The sequence below is a fragment of the Monodon monoceros genome, unplaced genomic scaffold, assembly GCF_005190385.1.
Source record: "Monodon monoceros isolate NGI ecotype Baffin Bay Population unplaced genomic scaffold, NGI_Narwhal_1 Super_Scaffold_12, whole genome shotgun sequence".
NCBI lineage: Eukaryota > Metazoa > Chordata > Mammalia > Artiodactyla > Monodontidae > Monodon > Monodon monoceros.
In genome coordinates, this window is record NW_021703768.1 from 116,101,062 (window position 1) to 116,121,472 (window position 20,411).

The 20,411-nt window shown below is 41.2% G+C and overlaps 1 protein-coding gene and 1 pseudogene across 1 annotated transcript in view; one reads left to right on the top strand and one right to left on the bottom strand.

Annotated features, from left to right (window-relative positions):
• CTNNA1 (catenin alpha 1) overlaps positions 1–20,411 on the top strand; it is a 166,390-nt gene that overhangs the window by 121,275 nt on the left and 24,704 nt on the right. Inside the window, exon 10 of the mRNA XM_029215977.1 lies at positions 11,622–11,714. Within this exon, the coding sequence (XP_029071810.1) occupies positions 11,622–11,714 (93 nt within the window). The remainder of the gene's footprint in view (positions 1–11,621; positions 11,715–20,411) is intronic.
• LOC114891717 lies at positions 13,657–15,923 on the bottom strand (annotated as a pseudogene).

Here is a 20,411-nt window from a genome sequence, read left to right on the forward strand (position 1 = left end):
ATTAATTATGTGCAAAATACGTAGGTCAGTCTGCTATTCAAGTTACTGATTCTGGCATTTGGTTAGAAGACTTGCATTTTGTGTCTCCATTAAGCATAATCTTTTCACAGTAGTCATATGACTGCATGAGGTGTAACCTTCAAATATACAAAGATTGTCTTCACAAAGATTGTCTTCAGGAAGCCAACCTCCTGTAAGTAGCCTACATCTTAGACAGCGTGCCTGTGAGGCAGGAAGCAAGGACACTGCCAGTCCATGGCCTTGGGTAACAGGTAGCAGTAATGGCAAAGGCATTGGAAAGGGCATCTGAAAGAGTATGTTAGGCTGAACCTCACAGGGCAGCCCTTTTCTGTTCTACAGCTGGAGGGCCCTTTATAAGGACCTGCTGTATAGTCCTCAGCCTCTCCATCCAACAAAACTGACACTTGTTGAGCACCTGCTGTGTACCATGTATATGCAAATACAATGTACTTTCCACATTCTCAGGTAAGGAAACAGGCTTAGAGAGGTTAAGTAACTTGCATTCCTCCCACAATGAGGGCTGTGCCACTCAAGCTTACTGGCGTAGTGGACAGCCTTATGGCCAATAAGAAGCACTAGATGGACCTGGTGGGTTTGGAGACCTGCTCCAGGAACTTTGTCCATGCTTATACTTCTTATTTCATTCTGAACTAACCAAGGGCCCCTTAATGTTTAATTTTGATATTCCCTGTCACAACTGACTTCTGACTCCTTTCTCCCCTCTCTCCCCTCTCCATGCCCTCCACCCACATCGTCCCACACACATAATATATGTGTATTAAATGGCACATGGCTTTTCATTGCTTGATGCATAACCAAAGACCTTGTAGTATCATTCTGCAAACATTTAAATTACATTTATGGTAATAGAGATCCTAGGGTATATAATTCCATGTGTGCATGGAAAGGAAATGAATTTTTAAAGTGTTTGTTATAGAAGCCTCAAATTCCTGATTCAAGGCAGAACTTCATTCTTCAATGACAAGCCTTCTCCTCCCCACACTAGTACTTTTGTATTATAATGAAACACTGAATTAGAGACTTGTTTAAAGCAAAGGTAAAATACTTTATTGTGATTATTTTCTTAATCTCCTGACATCTTCCTTTCTTTTTATTAGTTCCCCCTCTTAAGTGGAGTAAATGTCTGCAGGCCAACTTCGGTTTTAGGGGCCATTTGCCATTTTTCCTGGGGTTTAGGGGGAGTAAGGGTGCTATGTGAAAGTTGGGAAGGGCTGGTGGTGATAGGCCTCTGGCAGGAAAGGAAGGACTCAGATTCTGCAGCCACTGAGAATTCTGCCAGATATGTTTGTCCTCCTAAAATATTGAAATACAATTCTATCACTAACCACCTGCAATTAGCACAGACTCCACAGGTAAAGGGCATAATTCCCAGTAAGATTGTCCTCACTATAGATGCCAACTGCAAGTTAGGGGAGTCCCCAGCCCACTTGTACTTCTGACCCAACTGTCTATAAATTCAAGTGTTCCCATGACCTCTCATCCCTTCTTCACAAGACTGCCCTCATTTCAAATGCCAGCTGCAAGTTTGAGGGTCCCCAGTCCACCTGCTCTTCTGATCAACTAGCTACAAATTTGGAGGGTTTCCATGGCCCACTTCAGGTTCATTAATTTGACAGGACAACTCATAGAGTTCAGGAGAGTGCTATCCTTATGACTGCATTTTATTGTAAAGGATACAAATCAGGTCCATCCAAATGAAGAGACACATACCGTAAAGTGTGGGAAGGTCTCAAAGACAGAGTTTCCTGTCCTCTCCCCGTGGATCAGGGTATGTCACCTCCTGGCACATTGATGGTTCAGCCAGGAAGCTCCACTGAGTTTCAGCAACCAGAGTTTTTACTGAGATTTCGTTATGTAGGTATGATTGATAGAATCCCTTCCTTCCGTGGACCTTGGTTTTTCCTGAAAGCCCCCATCCTCTAATCACATGGTTGGCATGGTGGCCTATCCATCCTCTGTCATCTCATTAGTCTAACATATATAGGGGCTCAGCTGGAGTTACCTCGTTAGCATAAATGATGAATAAGAAAGACCCTCCTGTCACTCCTGAAATCTCTCAAGGATTTAGAAGTTTCCTCCCAGGAATCCAGTGCAAAGACCAGACATTTTTTTTATTATACAACACCTCCCCATCTTGAAGGAATGTGGAGTGAGTGCATGGTTTTTGGATAGCTTGCTACCCAGCCATAAACACCACATGGAAGAGGTAAGACAGGGCAGGTTTGTTTCTTGCAGCTTTATGTAGATCCTGTTTGTGGCCATTTACCCAGCAATTTACCACTTGTTTTATCTGATGTTCCTTGCATTGTTTGGTTTTACTTTTCCCTGGAGGTTCGCCCATTAGGAGCCCAGTTTTCTGATTGAATCCATCTCTTCTCTCCTAAGTGAATGGCTCTTTCTCATAGAATCATTGATTCTCCCTCTGGTGTATAAATCCCCTTCTGTTTAATATCCGTGTATTGACACTTACCCTTTCTTAGACTCATTCTGTAGTGGGAAACTCCCTCCTTCCAGAGGCGGCACCTTCCACTGGTGGATTTCTCTGGTTGTTAGGAATGGGAGGCCACAGTCTCCTTCTCTGGAACACTCCCTGTCCATCTTTTTACTGCTGCACACAAATGAATTGAGAGGAGCTATAAGTGAAAATGGACACCTGATTTCAAAGATGTGGCATGGAAAAAGAATGTAAAAGATTTCATTATCTTTTTTATTGATTACATGTTGAAATATATTATCTTGAGATTAAATATTATTTTTTCTAATCTCACCTCTTAATGTGGCTCACATTGTATTCCTGTTGGACAGCACTTGTCTAGGTGATTTCCTCAGGCCTTTGAGAGGCTCTCTTCATTCTGCCTCTTCTCTGAATGCTTGCCACTTAAGTGCCAGTCCTTATTGAACACCTGCTGCAAGAGCGGGCGGATGGAGGTAGAGCAGCCAAAGCTTCCGCTGGCTTTTGGGCAGTGACCTCACAGTCAGCTCCAGGATTTTGCTTCCAGAGGTGCTGCTGCTCAACTCCATCTTCTCCATCCTGGTCTATGTGGGTGCAGTTGGTTGTTTGGCTCTCTCTGTTTTGACACTCATGCAGTATAAACTTCTTAGATTCAGTCTAGTGTGCTGTTCTGTCAGGACTATTGCTGGCATTGCTCTTCATATTATTGACAGCCCCTTCCAAACTTGTATCATTTCTTTCTTTTTTAGAAAATAAGCATATCTTTTCTCTTTTCATCCAGTATGTTTATAAAGTACTGTCTAAGACAACCCATAGGATAGAAACTTTCTTTCAGCTTGCCACTAGAAATCATTGTGTTGATTGTACGATTCTTTGTATATAGTTAGCTGTTCAGCCAGTTACAAATTCCTTAACTTTTGTCTTGATCTCTGTCCCTGCCCACCCCGGCCAAATAAAATAGTGTAAAAACGTTATGCTATAATTTGGGTTGTCATGTAAAGTTGCTTCAAATGTACTAATAGTTTCTGAGTAGTATTAGGGATAGCATCCACAGAGAAATGGGAATATTATGGTACCTTCTCTGTATACCACATTATGGAAATACAAGATTAGCTTGAAGAATAAAAACCACATACTGACTGGTGAGGTTTTTTGAGCAGAAGTGAATTTCTCCAGCCCCTCTGTGTGGGCATAGTGTTTGGAAGGCTGTGTGGTGCCTGCTGCCTATTGGATCCTTATTAAATGACTGTGATTTTACTTGGGAAAGCAAATAACAGAGTGTTTGCTGTGTGGCTGCTCTTATTTTCTCAGGGTCTGACTAGGACCTCTGACTGCCTCACACTACAGTTGTCAGTGGGATCTATTACCTCCCCACATGGTATTGAATCCCCTTTTCTTATGTGAAGGGTACGTAGAGGTTGTGCATCTCAAGGCCAGTGAGTAGGGGAGCAGGAGCTGAGGGTCAGTGTTGATGAGCTGGTGACCCTTCTGTTCACCGTTTTCTTCTGTTAATGATTTCTTTATATTGCTTGTCAGTTTAGTGTATTGAGGTGAAAAATTTATTTTCTGTCAGAAATATTAACCTTTTTGTCAATAATGCAACACCCACGTGTCCTTTTTAATTGCTTCATTCTTTGCCTACCTCCTTTGCTGTGAGCAGCTTAATAGCTAAAGAGCAATCAGTTTTCCCTTTTTAATTTTGCTGTCTTCTGGTTCCTTTTCAATTTCATGAATTGAGAGTGAAATAGGAAAAATACAATTCATGAAGTCTTGCCTGTAAAAACTGTCTATCATTTAGTATCCCTTTCCCCTCAGCCCGAGACACTGTACAATAAGATAGTGTTTTGTTCATTGCCTTGTGAATTAAGAACCAAAAAGTAAATGTAACTGGTATGATTTTGAGCTGGATTATCATTACTTGCTATGTCCCCCCACCACCACCACCACCCCAGGACCAAGTATTTCCCATTATTCAGGACTTCATAGGTTGTGGCTTTATTGGCTTGAAATGTGTATTTTAACTGCAAATTGAATGATCTTCATTATAACTTTTATTCTGTGTTGTGCTTATAATACGCAGTAAAGTGACCTTGAAGAAACCTCTGTAAGGGGCATTTGAATTAAACACTGACCTTATACCATCTGCCTGTGACATCTTGGATATTTTTTCAGTACCTCTGTACAATACTATAGGCTGAAATTCTTGCAAATGGCCAATCAAATGAAGCTTCAGTTTTCCAGGACAGTAGGATGTTTGCATGAAAGCAGTTGGGTATTCTTAGGGAAGAATGCTGACCTCAGAATCAAGAAGAATTTCCTGAGCATATTGAGCTTGGTTTTCTCACATTTTCAAGGGTGTGTAATTTCACATGCATGGGGTTGTGTAAGACCAAAGTGTCTTGCCTGTACTATTTTAACACCTTAACACCAAGCTTTTTTGGCTGAACTGAACCACCTAGTCAAATTTTGGGATGGTCAGGTGAAGGCAAATGGATGTATCTTGTTCTCAAGGAGCATTGAGATTCTTTTCTCTTGGAGTGTTGGCAGGAACGATTAAGGAAGCACTCTGCCCATCTCTGGCCCTGCTTCAGAAAAGAGTGTAGGCCCTCCTATTGCCTCACCAGTAGACCTGATGGACTAGTGTTTAGACAGGCACCCTTCCTAGCCTTATTGACAGATTATTCAGGAGATTAGACAGAAATAGGGAACTTTTTAAGTGATCTGTATAATAACATGTAAATGGAAATGATGACAATATCACCTGGGTGGTTATCTACACATGAAAGCCTTTTTAAAAATATCACATAGCCAAGCTGTTTAAAATAGTTTATGATGTTTTAGTAAATTCACAATTTCTAATCCTGTTACGAGAGATACTTATATCCCTAAAATTAGATTTGGCATGGCTTATTTTGAACAAAAACATGTAAGAGAAATTAAGGTAGATGTAGAAAATCAGGACGTAGGAGAGAAATAATACATAATTACGAGCTATAATTGCCATGCTTGAGTTTGGCTGTGTTACTGCACTTCCTGGTAGCATGGAGGAAAGGAAGACACACAATCAGTTCTGTATTCTTGTCTTTAGAATGGAAGAAGTATGCCCATTTTTTCATGGGAAATGAGCCTATCGTAAAATGTTAAAAAAAAAAAATCCTTGCTTGGGACTTTTACATAAGGGGCAGTGAATGATTTAATACATAGTGTCCTCAACATTTTAGTAATAAATGTAGTGACAGAGTCCACATGATTTTTTTTTCTTGTAAATTCCCTCTAAAATGGCAAGGTCATAATATTCAGTTGACACTGAATTGAGTTCTAAAGAGCTGTGATGAGGAGCTAACCCAGCATGTGGCCTTCCGTCTCCCAGTAACAATATTAGGAGAACTGAGGGCTGTGAGTCTGTGAGTCCAGTGCTTCCTCCTGATCATCCCAGTGTAGCTTTCTTTCTTTTTTAAAATAATGTTCAACCTTCCAGTTTCTTTGTGTTTTAAACGCGTCCTGTAAAGAGCATATGTTTAGTTATTGTTATTCAGGTTAGCAGGGTTTTTTTTCCTGTTAATTAGGGAGTTTTGTACACACACATTTATTATCATTATGACATGTGGATTCATTCTTACCATTGCATTTTTGTTCTCTCTTTTCCCTTCTTAACCCTGCTTCCATCCCTCCTCCTCTATTTCTAACTCTCCTTCCCTCTTTTGGATTGATTGAGTCCTCCCACTTCCTTCTATTCCCCCCCCCTTCTCATTTGGAAATCATATACTCCATTTTATTACTAGCAACTCTGGATATTTTAAGCATGCATGTTTAAATTCAGAGGTTGAGGGTAAGTAGTATCTTTTCCTCCTTCTGAAACAGTATGAGAATCTTAGAATGCTCTGACTTTAGTTATTCTCTAACTTAGATGTTACTGTTGTCCAGTAGTTTGGTTCTCTTAATTTTTAGCCCCATGAGTTAGACACTGTTGGTATTGCTTTATTCACTTATTTCAACTTTTGCATAAAATTTACCTGATACCATATTTTCATTGCTTCCCATTTCTTCTTGCATATTAAACCTTCCTTCTGGGATTGCTTCCTTTTTTCCTAAAGCATCTTTATTAAACACCTTTAGTTGGGGCAGGAAAGATCTGTCTGGAGTAAATGCTCTGAGATTGGTTTTGTTTTTGTTTTGTCTTAGTGTCTTTATTTTGACTTAATTCTTGAAAAAATAATTTTATTGGATGTATAGTCCTAGGATGATTCCCCCCCACTACTTCCCTTCAGGGATTTGAAAATATTATTACCCTATCTCTGGCTTCCATTGTTGCTGTTGAGAAATCGGCAGTCAATCTCACTGAGCTTTCTTTGTAGATAATTTGTATTTACTTTCTGGCTGTTTTTAAAATCACTTTTGTTCTAAAGCTTCACTTCAGTGTGTCAGGGTGTAGATTTCCTTTTATTTACTCTGCTTAGAATTTATCTTCCCAGATCTGAAAATTGTTTCATCCATGCTGAAAAATTTCAGCTGTTACCTCTTGTAGTATTGCCTCTTTTGCATTCTCCCTGTCTTCCCTTCTGAAATCCTCATAGTTGAATAATAGACCTCAATTTATCTTTCATGTCTCTTAATTCCTTTTATGGTTTCATGTCATGAAAATGTCTTGGTTTTCCTGAATAATTTCTTCAGTTTGACTTTCCAGGTTAGTAATTCTCTTTTCAGCAGTGTCTAGTCGATATTATTTTAAATTTCTAGAAATGGTAGACATTATTACTTTTCTCTTAAAGTTCTATTTTGATCCTTCTCGAATCTGCCTAGTTATTTCTGAGTGTGTTTTTCCTTTTCTATACTTTGTATCCTTTGTGTTATCTCTGTTAATGTAAAAAAACATATTTCTTAATACTCCACTTTTGATCATTTAAGTATCTGCAAGTCATGGATCTGATTACACAGTTCTTTTGCTTCCTTTTGCTCAAGATGCCTTATTTCCTTGTGTACTTCCTGTATTTTTTATTGTGGGTTCACATTCCTGGTATTTCTTATTTGGGAATTCTTTGAGGCCTGGGTTTAGATTACTTTCCATCAGAGAAAATTTCCATTTATATTTACTTCTGCCAGTTGCTTACGGATACTACTAATACATGACCTCCTAACCCTAAAAGTTTTGGGGGGCCAGATAAATAATATAATTTCTATACCTAAACCCCTGAGGAGGGCTAGCCTTTGGTTAGAATTTACAGGAGAGATCTTTTTTTTTTCTCCTCCTTGAGGGAGTGATTAGGGCTTATACTGGCAAGTATCCTACTATTTTGCTCTTCATGTTGACTTTTCTCTTAATTCACTCTTTCACTTAGGATGTTGCCTTTTGGCTGTCCCAGCTCTGTGCAGATTCTCTCATCTAAGGCATCTACCTTATGAGACCCATTAAAAACCCAAGTTCTGACCACAGAATGGCACACATACTCCCCTTCATAAACAGTTTTCAGTGCTTGCTTACCTCTCTGAATTTCTGTTTTCTCATTTCTAGCCTCTGCTGATTTCCCTTAATTACTCACCTGCTTACCCTACATTTTTTTTTAACAGCATGATTGAGGTATAATTTATATACCATAAAACTCACCCATTTTAAGTGTACAATTCAGTGGTTTTTACTAAGTTTACAGAACTATGCAGTCATCATTACAGTCCAGTTTGGAAGTTTTCTGTCACCCATGTGTGCTTCACTTTTTGGTTAGCTGTCTTGTTCCTCCTAATAAGATAGCCAACACCCGCCCCTGGAAATTGGAAAGTTGGAAGCTTGACCTGTTTCATCATCATTTCTTCTGTGGGTTTGGAAGTAATTGTTAGAAATTTCTTCAGTGGTTCTGAAATTTATATGATGTGCAGTTGGGACTTCTCTCTTCATATATGACAAATTTGGAAAAGTTGATTTATTATTACTTTGGATTTTTTGAGAGTACAGAGAGCTTAACCATTTTGAAGAAGAAAGCTCAGGTGGTAGCTTGACCCAAGATCACATGGCAAGTGATGTAGAGTTTGAGCTTCAACTTTACGGCATGCTACTCAGGTCGTGGTGTCACTACTTAGACTTAAAAGCTCCCTGTTCCACAATTCTTGTCACTTGTTTCACCTCCACAACAGGTATAGGCTACTGTGAGAGTAGGTCATTAATTTATTACCAAGAACAAAAACAAATCTCTTCTTGTCTTCCTGCAAAGGTTCCAGGGTAAGGGGCAGTGGGAAACAACTTATGTTTGACTTAAACAAATTTTAAATTTATTTAAAGTCATCAACACATGTATAACAGAGGAAAATTTGTCATAATGGTATATTTTTTCCCCCTTGTAACCTTGTTTCATGCATTTTATTTAAGTAAAGAAATTCTAGAGCTTTCCTACATGTCTGAAAAGTTGTCTTTCCTGTCATGTACAGATGTCATATTTGTTGATTTGACACAGCCTGGCTGTGACAATTTTTTCCTGCACAGCACAGATTATTACTGGGCTACTCCTAAAACCAGCTAAAGCCCAGGGCTGTTTTTGGGTTTTTTTCACTCAGGGAGTTGAAAGTTTTCTGAAATGTTGTGTTCTTTTACAGGGTCCAAACTTAAATGGGATAGGCAGAAGTGGTGCAAAAGAGGCCTCATGATTCCAAAGCTGGTAGTCATAGTGTCAATCTTAGCCCACCTCTTAGATTAGCAGGAATCTAAGATGTTTAAATTGTTAATACACAAATTACTGTGGTAGCAAAGATATAAACATTTATTCCGAGAGCAAATTAGAGATGTTACTCATCACTCTCCAAAGTCTCTGCTCTGCTAGGTTCTCTGGAAGTTAGCTGCTCTGAGTATTTTTAATTCAAACTTCAGAAACTTCTTCAGTCTACTGAGCTGCTATCCCAGATTTCTAGAGCCCCACAAAGAGGTATTTAGGAAGCCCCTTCCCTCATTCCCAGCTTTCATGGCAGTCAAGCCTGGCACTAGTATATGAGGTTAGCTTCTCAGAGAGCTGTGGTCGAGATGTTGCATTTGCACATTTGTCATTGTTAGGAGTGAGTGGCGCTTTCCCTGGAGGGTGAATTGAAGCTCATTCATCTGGAGAAGACTGTCAGTGACAGGTGCCCACTTCCTCCTCCCAGGGCAGGCGGGGTGGCCTCCTGAAACAGGCAGTGTACTCTTGTAGAACATTAAAGTAATGTTTTTAAAATAAAGAATAAGTCTTCCCAAGTCTTGTTAGGATTTGTATCAGGAAACAGGAAAGATGGTTTACAAAAGTCAGCCATTTCAGCCTTTAGCCACACACCATCTCATGTGTCTGATCTGTAGTAGATAATACTTATTGTAATCCTTTGCTTCTTAATTTAATTATTTTTTTCTGAGTTTTACAGATTCATAAAATTGGGAGAATATAAAATTATAATAGTAGTGGCTAGAGAGTGGAAGGCAGAAACAGTGACAGACCTTCCTGAATCTAACATTTGACTGGCCTCCGAAAATGGTGGGCATGGGGTGGGACTAGGGATCTTTGTTGTCCCAAATTGCTAATTCAGTCATCAACCTCAAATTTTATATTTGGTTTCAAAATGCCTTGTTAAAGCAGTGAAGCAATAGAAGCTGTGGCTTCATAAACACATCTAATTTAAGCTTTCTCCTTCACTAGAGCATCATAAAATGTACATTTGAGGGATAATGTTTGCAAGAGTTTTATCTTCTACAGAATTTAGCTTAGGTCATATTTTGTAGCACTTTTAAAGGAAAAAAATAGAAATCAACAATTATCTCTATAGACTGTCATCATGAATAGAAGTGCCTCTTTGCTCAGGTCCAGTTGACACTGGAAAGGGGAATTGTAACCGTCAGGGAGTATAAATCTTACTTCTTTTGTGTGATTTTGAAGGCCCTTACCCATTAAAGATCTGACTTAATTTTCTTTTTCCGTACATTTTTATGTTTAAGTTGCATGTTAGTTCTTTTGTTTCTTCTTGTGATTAGGCATTGCAGGATTGTGATAGTTCGCAGTCTTACAGAAAGCTGATAATCCTTAACTAACACTGCGAACAACAGTAATGGTATATAATTTTTCTTGTGCCTTTATCTGCTTAACTTGGGTGGAGGAGTGAAAATCAAAGGTTATTGCCATTGCCCTTGTTTACTCTGGCATTTTAAATTCTCAGAAAGTGCCTCTGTTATTCAACTGCCTATGCCTCTATCATTCATAACTCAGTTTGCAACTGGGGTAAGATATGTCTCAGCACTGTGTATTCAGTTGGTCCTTGGTATTGCTAATGGAATTGGCAAGCCTGTTTATTTAGAAACATTGGTAAGTGATCACAGCCCTAGCAGCCGCTACAGAACAACATTCTCAGCACAGCCAGAGCTTCAGCAGAAGTATGATACAACTTGGAAAGATTGTTTCTGGCTACATGAGTAGTGTCATTGAGGCAGTTGGATGGCAAGGTAAAGATTTTAGTTCAAATGAAATAGCATCATTCAGGAAACAGTCCAGCTGTCAGTGCTTTTGAGAAACCAGTTAAAAGACAGTTTTGCTCTTAACTATGGGATATCATCTCTGTTTCTTCTTCCATTTCTGATGAGGGTGGACTTGGGTCCATCTTGATGTGTTAATGCTATTTTTTTAATTTGAAAAATAGCCTTGCGTTCAAATAAAGCTCATCTTGGCTTAAAGTAAGCATCCATTCACCTGTCAAATGAGAACAGCAGCTTAGAATTTCGATTTCCTTCCTTTAAGAACAGCTGCAGAGTACATTTTTATTTGAGGGTACCAATGATTCTTTGGTGCCTTTGGTTCCTTGGTTTTTCTCACGTCTCACACCAGGAGACCCTTTTTCTCAACTTACTGTTCAGGCAGGTTAGAGCCCATGTAAAGCTGGTGAGTTACAAGCCCTAGGATCTTTCAGTGTTCTGCCACCAGCTTACAATGTGACCTGTGTTATGAGTTTAATTTCCTTAGCACAGAGCTAAAAAATTTGTCCTCATAAGCAGGTAATCAATCTGTGAGAAGTAAAACACCTTTGGTGCTTTTGTCATTTGTTCTGTAAAGGTCAGGGATGGGGTAGGTGTACATTTGTTTTCCTTTAAAGTTAAAAGAGAAAAATCTTCAAAGGTCTTTTTTATCTTTTCTTCTAGGTTGCCAACTTGGCCTGTTCCATCTCAAACAATGAAGAAGGTGTAAAGCTTGTTCGAATGTCTGCAAGCCAGCTAGAAGCCCTCTGTCCTCAGGTAAAGTACAACCAGCAATGTTTAAGGTTTCACCAAATTGGATTTGAGTTATTAGAGTGGGGATGAGGTTTATTTTGTTAGTTTCGTTTTTAGGATTTTAGATAGAAGTCCTGAGGACAGAACGCTGATCCACAGTCTATATAGCTTGAGAAATTTGTTTGACTTGAAGCGATATTTCCTTAAGGCATCACGTGTTACTGTCTCCTTGCCCTTCATTAAAAATGTATAGTGTCGGGACTTTCCTGGTGGCGCAGTGGTTAAGAATCTGCCTGCCAATGCAGGGGACATGGGTTTGATCCCTGGTCCAGGAAGATCCCACATGCAGCAGAGCTGCTGAGCCTGTGCTCTAGAGCCCGCGAGCCACGACTGCTGAGCCTGCATGCCACAACTACTGAAGTCCGTGCGCCTAGAGCCAGTGCTCCACAACAAGAGAAGCCACCACAATGAGAAGCCCGTGCACTGCAAGGAAGAGTAGCCCCCGCTCACCGCAACTAGAGAAAAGCCCATGCAGCAGTGAAGACCCAATGAAGCCAAAAGAAAAAATGTATAGTGTCCTCCACTGTTGGCAAATGGAGAGTAGGCAGCGGCCATTCTACACCCTCCCTAAGGGAGGGCCATCTGCAACATGTGGTAGTCCTGGAATCAGGATGGTTACCCACAAGCCTGAAAGAATAACTGTTAGCCACCCACACTCCATTGTGATGCCCAGTATTTGGATCTTGTTAGAGGGAACGAGATTCAAGAGCTAGAAGCCTTACTTAGCTATGTCCTGAAGTAGCCTTATGATACAGATATTAATAATGTAATTCAGCCAGCTACTGAAGTAAAAGCTTAAGAACTTTTCTCCATTTATAATGGCATATTGGAAGACTGGTGATCAGGCTAGGTTAAGCATCTGGGGCTCTAGAAAGCCTCTGAAGCACACAGAAGAATGGTTGCTTTGTTTAATGTTAGATGAGTTGCCTGCCTCCTGTGAGGGGAACTGATCCTGTTTGTGTGCCTGACACCCCTTGCCCCTCACAGGGATTTCTAAGCAGTGTCAGTGCTGTTTTGGTGGAAGAGGTTGCCTCTTCAATTTCCCAGGTAGAGAATGGTCATGGGCATACTCTGAAGATTTACATTAAACTCTTTCTAAATGTTCTGTCAGATTGCATTGACCACAAATAAAGGGGAATAAAGCAAGGGAACTGGAGTAATAGAATAGAGGTTACAGGAATGAAATTTCTACGTTATGTCTGCAACAAACTTTAAAATACACCGTGACTAATACTTTGGTTCTTTCATATGTATAATTCCTGACACTCAAGGTAGGTGACCAAAATAAGTAAAGCCTGGTTATTAACCTGGGATCCTAACTGGTACACAGGTTAGCTAGGGCATTTATTCTCATTCTCAGCCATGTGGGCTAGTGTGCCAGTGAGAGCTGCTTCGTCTGAGTACTAGTATGATGAGCCAGTTGTGGATCCACATTATCTAATCAACATTTCCCCAGCTTTAATCCAGTCATGAAGTCTGCTCCTGGTCAATAGCTGTACAGATAATAAGCACAATGAATTTAATCACCTACAGAAAGTTCATGGATGACCAAGTTGTATGAAATAAATTTAGAGTAGATTTTAAAGATTTGGCATTCTTTTCTCAAGCTTGCCATTTTACCCTATCAGCACTTTATTTATTTATTTATTTTTAAGAAAAGGGTGGAATTTAATCTTTATTTACAGGGCACTGCAAGATATGAAATTCCACATAGAAATAAGAAACCCATTGAGAGGAGAAGCTTCATACAGTATGTACAGTTTGGAACTGTTCAAGAATAGTTTCTTTGTAAAAAGTGCTACAATAACAAACCATGTATAAAAAGAGTTCTTAGTAGAGAAACAGTAAGACAAACTTCTACCAAACACAGTACACAACAAACAACTTAATGCCTCAGGTGTACAGTCTAAAAGTTGGAGGCCCCAGCAGTGCCATCCTGAACTTGGAACGTAAACCCTTCAGAGGTAGTTTCTGGCACAACATTTTGATCTTCCTCTTCTTCCACAGAGAAAGAGGAGGATCTCAATCTCAATCAAGTTTAATGAAGCTTTGTACACAGACTCATTTTCATGGTTTTGTAGAGCTTCAGTTTTGTCCAAACCTCCACATTCTTCAATCATCATACAAAGTTTCTCAGTTTCCCCTGGTTTCTCAGCAGCGTGAAAGATATTTGAGATGGCATCCAGAATAGCCAGAGGAATTTTGGTGTCTTTCACAGTTAGGAGGTTCATCAACGGCTCTGTTACGCCACAATGAACAAGGTATACCATCTGCTCAACTGTTCCGCCACGTGTATAGTTGGTCACAGCTCATACAGCTTCCTTTTGTGTCCTAAAGTCGGCCTTAGAGAGAACGCCAACAAGGAACGGGACTAATCCATGATTTACAGCTTGTTGTATCTGGTCCTGGTGGCCAGCCATGATGTTTGACATTGTCCATGTAGCTTCCTTCTGAATGTTAGTTTTGGAGTTTGTTAGCAGGCTGGGAAAGATGGCAAGCACTCCTGCATCTATTACAACCTGAGTCTGTTCATCTGTTCCAATGACAATATTCCCTATGGCTCTTTGCGCGAGAGTCACAATTGGCAATTCAGTAGCTCCTAAAAGCTTCACAAGTTGGGGTACAACCCCAGTTTTCACAACCGTTTCAATCCGTTCATTTGGACCATTGGTAAGGTAGGAAGTAGCCCAGCAGGTATCAGCTAAAACTTCTGGGTCATCGTGATGCAGGAAATGAACTAAAGTAGGAAGAATTTGCTCAACAGAGTCTAAGGGGGGGTGCACGATTCTTGTTGCGACAAAGATTTGAAAGTGTCCAGGTAAGATTATGTAAGTAACCACGTGCTAAAGATGACACATCAGGAACCGCCAAAAGTGCCAACAGCAGGTCAACTGGACCATACTTGATAACCAAGTCTCGGAAAACCGAGCTATCACCTGCGGTGTTTCCTAGAGCCCATACAGCTTGTTCACTGATGTGAGCGTGGGGAGATGCCAACAGAGAAATGAATGCTGGGATAGCACCTCCATCTACCACAGCCTTGGTCTGTTCTGATGTCCCGGAAGCATTGTTAGTGAGGGCCCAAGCAGATTCAAACTGAATGGGACTACAATCCATTCTGCTCAAGAAGGACACAAATTTTGGAATCAAACCAGCCCGGATTATGCTGTCTATGGGGGGCTATTTTTCCCTAGAAAGCAGTTTCCTAGCAGCTTGAGTAGCTTGGAGCTGGCTTTCCAAGTTGTTGCTATTTATGCCTTTGACAAATATCATCAACAGACAGATTTACGTGCCCCGGTTTTTGCGGTTTTCCTGCAGTGGAGAAGCAGCAGCATCTGGAAAGGAGCTGACATTTCTCCTTTTCAGCGTCTGGTCATCCTTCTTAGCTTTCCTGAGCTCCACATTAACTTCTGTTCAGCGCTGCCTCATTTCTGTACTGTCTTTCCCCTTGTTCTTGAATCTTTTAAGGCGGGCAGCTGGTGAATTAGCATCCTCATTGGTGGACATGGTTATGAGACAAAGGAAGAAAGCTACACAGTTGACTCAGGCTTCCACAGGAGGTGGTGCGGGGCGCACAGGCTGCGCATCGGCTGCCCTCACAATGTCCACTACGGTCAGCCTGAGGGTGGTGTGCCAGCACTTTATTTTTAATGCCTTTGGTTCTCCATTTGATTTTGAAATGCTTGAAAAGCGACAATGCTTTCACATATTGGCTGAAACAGATGGTAACATACGCTGATCACACCTACTAAGAGTATTTATATAAATGATCTTAAAGCCTAGAAAAAAAAAAATCACATGGAGAGTCTAGTAGATCCTAATGAGAGTGATGGTGTGCATAAGTCATGTTCGGCTGGGACATGTTGCCCAGGTTTTAGGTTGCCCTCAGAAAGCACCTTTTTTCCCTCTCCTTTGTAGGTTCATTTCTCCTGCTAGAACAGACCTCAAGACAGTGTCCAGACCACGCTTGGAATTGGGTATATGTCCTAGATAAAAAGGTGTTTCTCTAGGTGTGATTATTCCTGCAGATTCTCTCCTAGGCCCCTTCCTACCCTTGCTCACAAACAGGGCTGGGCAGGTTCAGTGATGGCAAATACAGTAGACATTTGCAGGCATGGTAATGACAAACTATGTAGCATGTGCCATTTCTAAATGAGGTAACTGTGACTCCACTCCAACCCATTATTGCTAGATTCTTTCATTATTTTTAAAGAGAAGTCAGCAATTCAGATTTTTTTGACAAGTCTCAATTTTAAAGGATTGGTAACTAATTTAAAGTTTTGACATTCTTTGAGGAGCGTAAACCAGATTTCTGGGAGCTGCATCTTACCTACCTACCCTGGCCATGTGTTTCATGCTCAAAGGACCTCTTCTTTAAGGTAGCTGATGGCTGTCCCTCTCAGGAGGAGTGGAGCCCTCTCCTTATTCTTCAGCCAGATGTCGGCAGTGATGTCAGGCATCGGGGGGTCCTAGTCCTGAGGTGTTTTCTTCCAGGGTCACTGGCTTGTTTGATAAACCCTAGGCACGTTAATCAACTTGACTAGGCTAAATATGCTGTAGCATGTAGACAAAAAGTTATTAAAGTGTATGTTTCTTTATTTGAGGCTACTGTCAGCATCCATCCATAGTACTGGGTTTTTCCGGTTTGTTTTTCAGGTCTCACACCCACACTGCTGCATTCAGGCAGCCCTGGCCCCTCTCCTGGGGGCTGATTTTCTGTGGCTCCACCTACAGTCTGGAGTTGGTTCCTAGACCTTATTGTTCCTTTCTGGAGAGGAGAAGTGACAGATGGAACCTGTAGAGGAGTTTTCTTCTCCATCTTTCAGTTCACCCAATAGCAAATTAATTTTTGGAAATGGGAAATTCTGTTCTAAAGTACTAACTTTTTAGTAGTTAAGCGACTTAACTCTTGATATTTGCGGTGTTAAAGTTGAGTTCAGGCAAAGTAACCTGAGAGTGGATTTATTTTGTTGCTTGGGGGAGAAAAAAGCACCCACATTTTTTGGTGATTTATGAGTAGGAAAGAAAGTAGGTCAGCTCTTTCCCTGCATTGCCTTCTGTTTTGTGTCTGCAGTATCGCACTGTTCATCAGAAAGGGGACCTCTCTCCATCTGAGCAGAGAGCCCAGCCTCACGTGCTTTTATCAGGAAAAAAATCTGTTTGGGGAAAGAACCTAATTCTCTACCCCCCATGCCCCCCCCCCCCCCATCATCTTGCTCATGGATGTGCTCAAGTCTTACTGCATGGTAGCTGCTTAAAGCACTTTAGTTTTTCAATTCACCTGATGCTGGTCAAAAGAAAACAGAAAAACCCTGCCAACGGCATGTTTCTGACAGTTGATAATTCGTATGGCCTTTCTTGGAAATTTAAGCAAGGGTGAATTAAGTATTTGAAGCTGCTGCTTATCTACATTTCTTTGTCTTTTTTGGGGGGGGTGGTACGTGGGCCTCTCACTGTTGTGGCCTCTCCCATTGTGGAGCACAGGCTCCGGACACGCAGGCTCAGCGGCCATGGCTCACGGGCCCAGCCGCTCCGCGGCATGTGGGGTCTTCCCGGACCGGGGCACGAACCTGTGTCCCCTGCATCGGCAGGCGGACTCTCAACCACTGCGCCGCCAGGGAAGCCCTCTTTGTCTTTTTTTTTTTGGGTATTTCTCACTAAATTGAGAAAGAACTTATAAAATTGTTGGTTCTTTCTTCTGCCTCCTTAGATTTATCTTCCATATTGCTGCTTCTCCCATTGTTCTGTGGGAATGCTGATCATTTTTGTGGCTAACAGGCTTGACAATCATCAAATAAGCATAAACCCAGACAGGCCTGGTCTATATAGGTAATGAGAAAATATATAGCTCTTAAATGAGCATCCAAGGCATAGGGGCCAGGGAAGCCTGTGGCCTCAAGTTCTCATTCATGTATTATTTCACAATCATAGGACCATCTACCTTTGAATCACCTCACTTTTCCACTTCCGATATTCTCTAATCTTCTTACACAGCAGTTGCACAGAAGAGCTAAAAGGAGATGCTTCTGACTAAAAGTTTCTCTCAGCATTTTCTGTACCTCTTTCCTCCCTTCCCCCCTCCCATGGAGGCCTGCAGGTAACAGGCCTCCAGAGGTACTCTGGTTTCCTTGTAAGCCTTGCATATTGGTATTGGTTTGTTGTTTTGTTTTCTTGTAAAGTCTGATTTCCATATCATAAAAGTTGGAAAGTGTTTCCCTCTCTTCCATTTTTTTGAGAAGTCTATATAACTGGTACTCTTCTTTAAATGTTTGGGGGGAGTTTATCAGTGAAGCCATCTGGCCTGGAGTTTTCTTTTTTTTAAATAAATTTATTTGTTTATTTTTGGCTGCATTGGATCTTCGTTGCTGCATGTGGGCTTTCTCTAGTTGTGGTGAGTGGGGGCTACTTTGTTGCAGTGTGTGGGCATCTCACTGCCATATCTTCTCTTGTTGTGGAGCATGGGCTCTAGGCGTGTGGGCTTCAGTAGTTGTGGCACACGGGCTCAGTAGTTGTGGCTTGCGGGCTCTAGAGCACAGGCTCAGTAGTTGTGGTGCACAGGCCTAGTTGCTCCGCGGCATGTGGGATCTTCCCGGACCAGAGCTCGAACCCGTGTCCCCTGCATTGGCAGGTGGATTCTTAACCACTGCGCCACCAGGGAAGTCCCTGGAGTTATCTTTGTGTGAAGATTTTCAACAATTAATTTAGTTTCTTTATTAGGTTTAATGATATTCAGATCATTTATTTAAACATTTAGCTGTTTATTCTTGAGTGAGCTTTGGTAATTTGTATTTTATTAATTGCTACTCGGTTATTTTTTTCCTTCTCCTTGCTTTGGGTTTAATTTGCCCTTCTTTTTCTAGTTTCTGAAGTTAGAAGGTTTTAAATCGTTGATTCGAGACCTTCTCTTCTAATGTAACATGTAATGTTGGTGTGTGTGTTAAATAGCATGGTTGGGATGGTCAAGAAGGACCTCACTGAGAAAGTGATGTAGAAGCAAAGACCAGAAAGGAGATGACAGAACATGCCAGAGAGGGTGTCTGAGGGGAGAGCACTCCAGGAAGAGGGAACAGCAAATATAGAGGCTTTGAGGAAGGAGGGTCAAGTATGTAACAGGAGTGTGAATGGTATAGAGCCTTTTAGGGCCATGGTAAAACATTTGGCTTTTTACTCTGAGTCACATGGGAAGCCATTGATGGGTTTTGAGTAGAGGATTGACATGATCTAACTTTGGTTTTAGCAGGGTCTCTCTGACTTCTCTGAGGAAGGATAGAAGCAGAGGGACCCCTTAGGAAGCTGTGGTTAGCAGAATACTGTGCTGCCCCCACCTCCAATTTTCTAATTCCTGGAACCTGTGAATATGTTACCTTATATAGCAGAAGGGACTTGGCAGAGGTAAATAAACTAAGGATCTTTAAATGGTTAAATTATCCTAGATTATCTGGGCGCATCCCCAGTATAATCACAAGGGTCCTTATATGAGGGAAGCAGTGGTGTTGGTATCAGAGAAGGAGATGTGATCATGGAAGCAGGAGTTGGAGTGATGTGGCCACAAGCCAAGGCATGTGGGCAGCCTCTAGAGGTTGGAAAAGACAAGGACTGGATTCTCCCCTAGAGACTCTGGAATGAACAGTTATGCTGACACTTTGATTTTAGCTCTGTAAGACCCATTTTAGACTTCTGACTTTCAGAACTGTAAGATAACACATATGTGTTTTAAGCACAGGTAGTTTTGTGATTATGTTACGGCAGCATAGGAGACCAAAACAGGCAAGAGTACAGTGGAAGTGTTGAGCACTGGTTATAGGGTCTGGATATATTTTGAAGGTAGAATTTACTGAAGGATTAGTTGTGAAGTGGAGGGGAAAGAGAAGAGTCAGGAAAAATTCCAGTTTTTTTTTTTTTTTTTTTGCGGTACACATGGCCTCTCACTGTTGTAGCCTCTCCCGTTGCAGAGCACAGGCTCTGGACGCGCAGGCTCAGCGGCCGTGGCTCATGGGCCCAGCCGCTCCGCGGCATGTGGGATCTTCCCGGACCGGGGCACAAACCCGTGTCCCCTGCATCGGCAGGCGGACTCTCAACCACTGCGCTGCCAGGGAAGCCCAGAATTCCAGGGTTTGATCCTAAGTAGCTAGAAGGATGGAGCTGTCATTTATGTTAATTTGGTGGTGCTTGTTAGACATGCAAGAAGCAAAGTCAAGTTCAGGAAAGAGGTCTGGATGAAATATATAAATGTGAGGTCCATTACCACATACATGGTGCTTAAAGTCATGAGACTTAATAAGTTCACCAATGGAATGTGTAAACCCAGAGTAAAAAGGTCTGGGAAATAAAACTGGGGTTCCCTAACATTTAGAGTTTGGGGAGATGAGCAGTATCCAGCAAAGGAGATTGAGGAAGTGTTACTGACCAGAAGAGCATCAGAAGCTGGCTCTGTCTTGGAAGACAAGTGGGATAAGTATTTCTAGGAAGAGTGATTATTCATGTAAAATGGTTGTAGAATGTGACCTGAGAACTGATCCTTGGATTGAGCAACATATAGAGATCACAAGTGATCTTGGGCAAAGAAGTTTAGGTAGAAATTTAGGAGAGATAAGCTTGACTGGAGTGGATTCAAGAGAGAAGAGATGAATTGAGTATAGCAAGTTGACAGCTCTTTCTAAT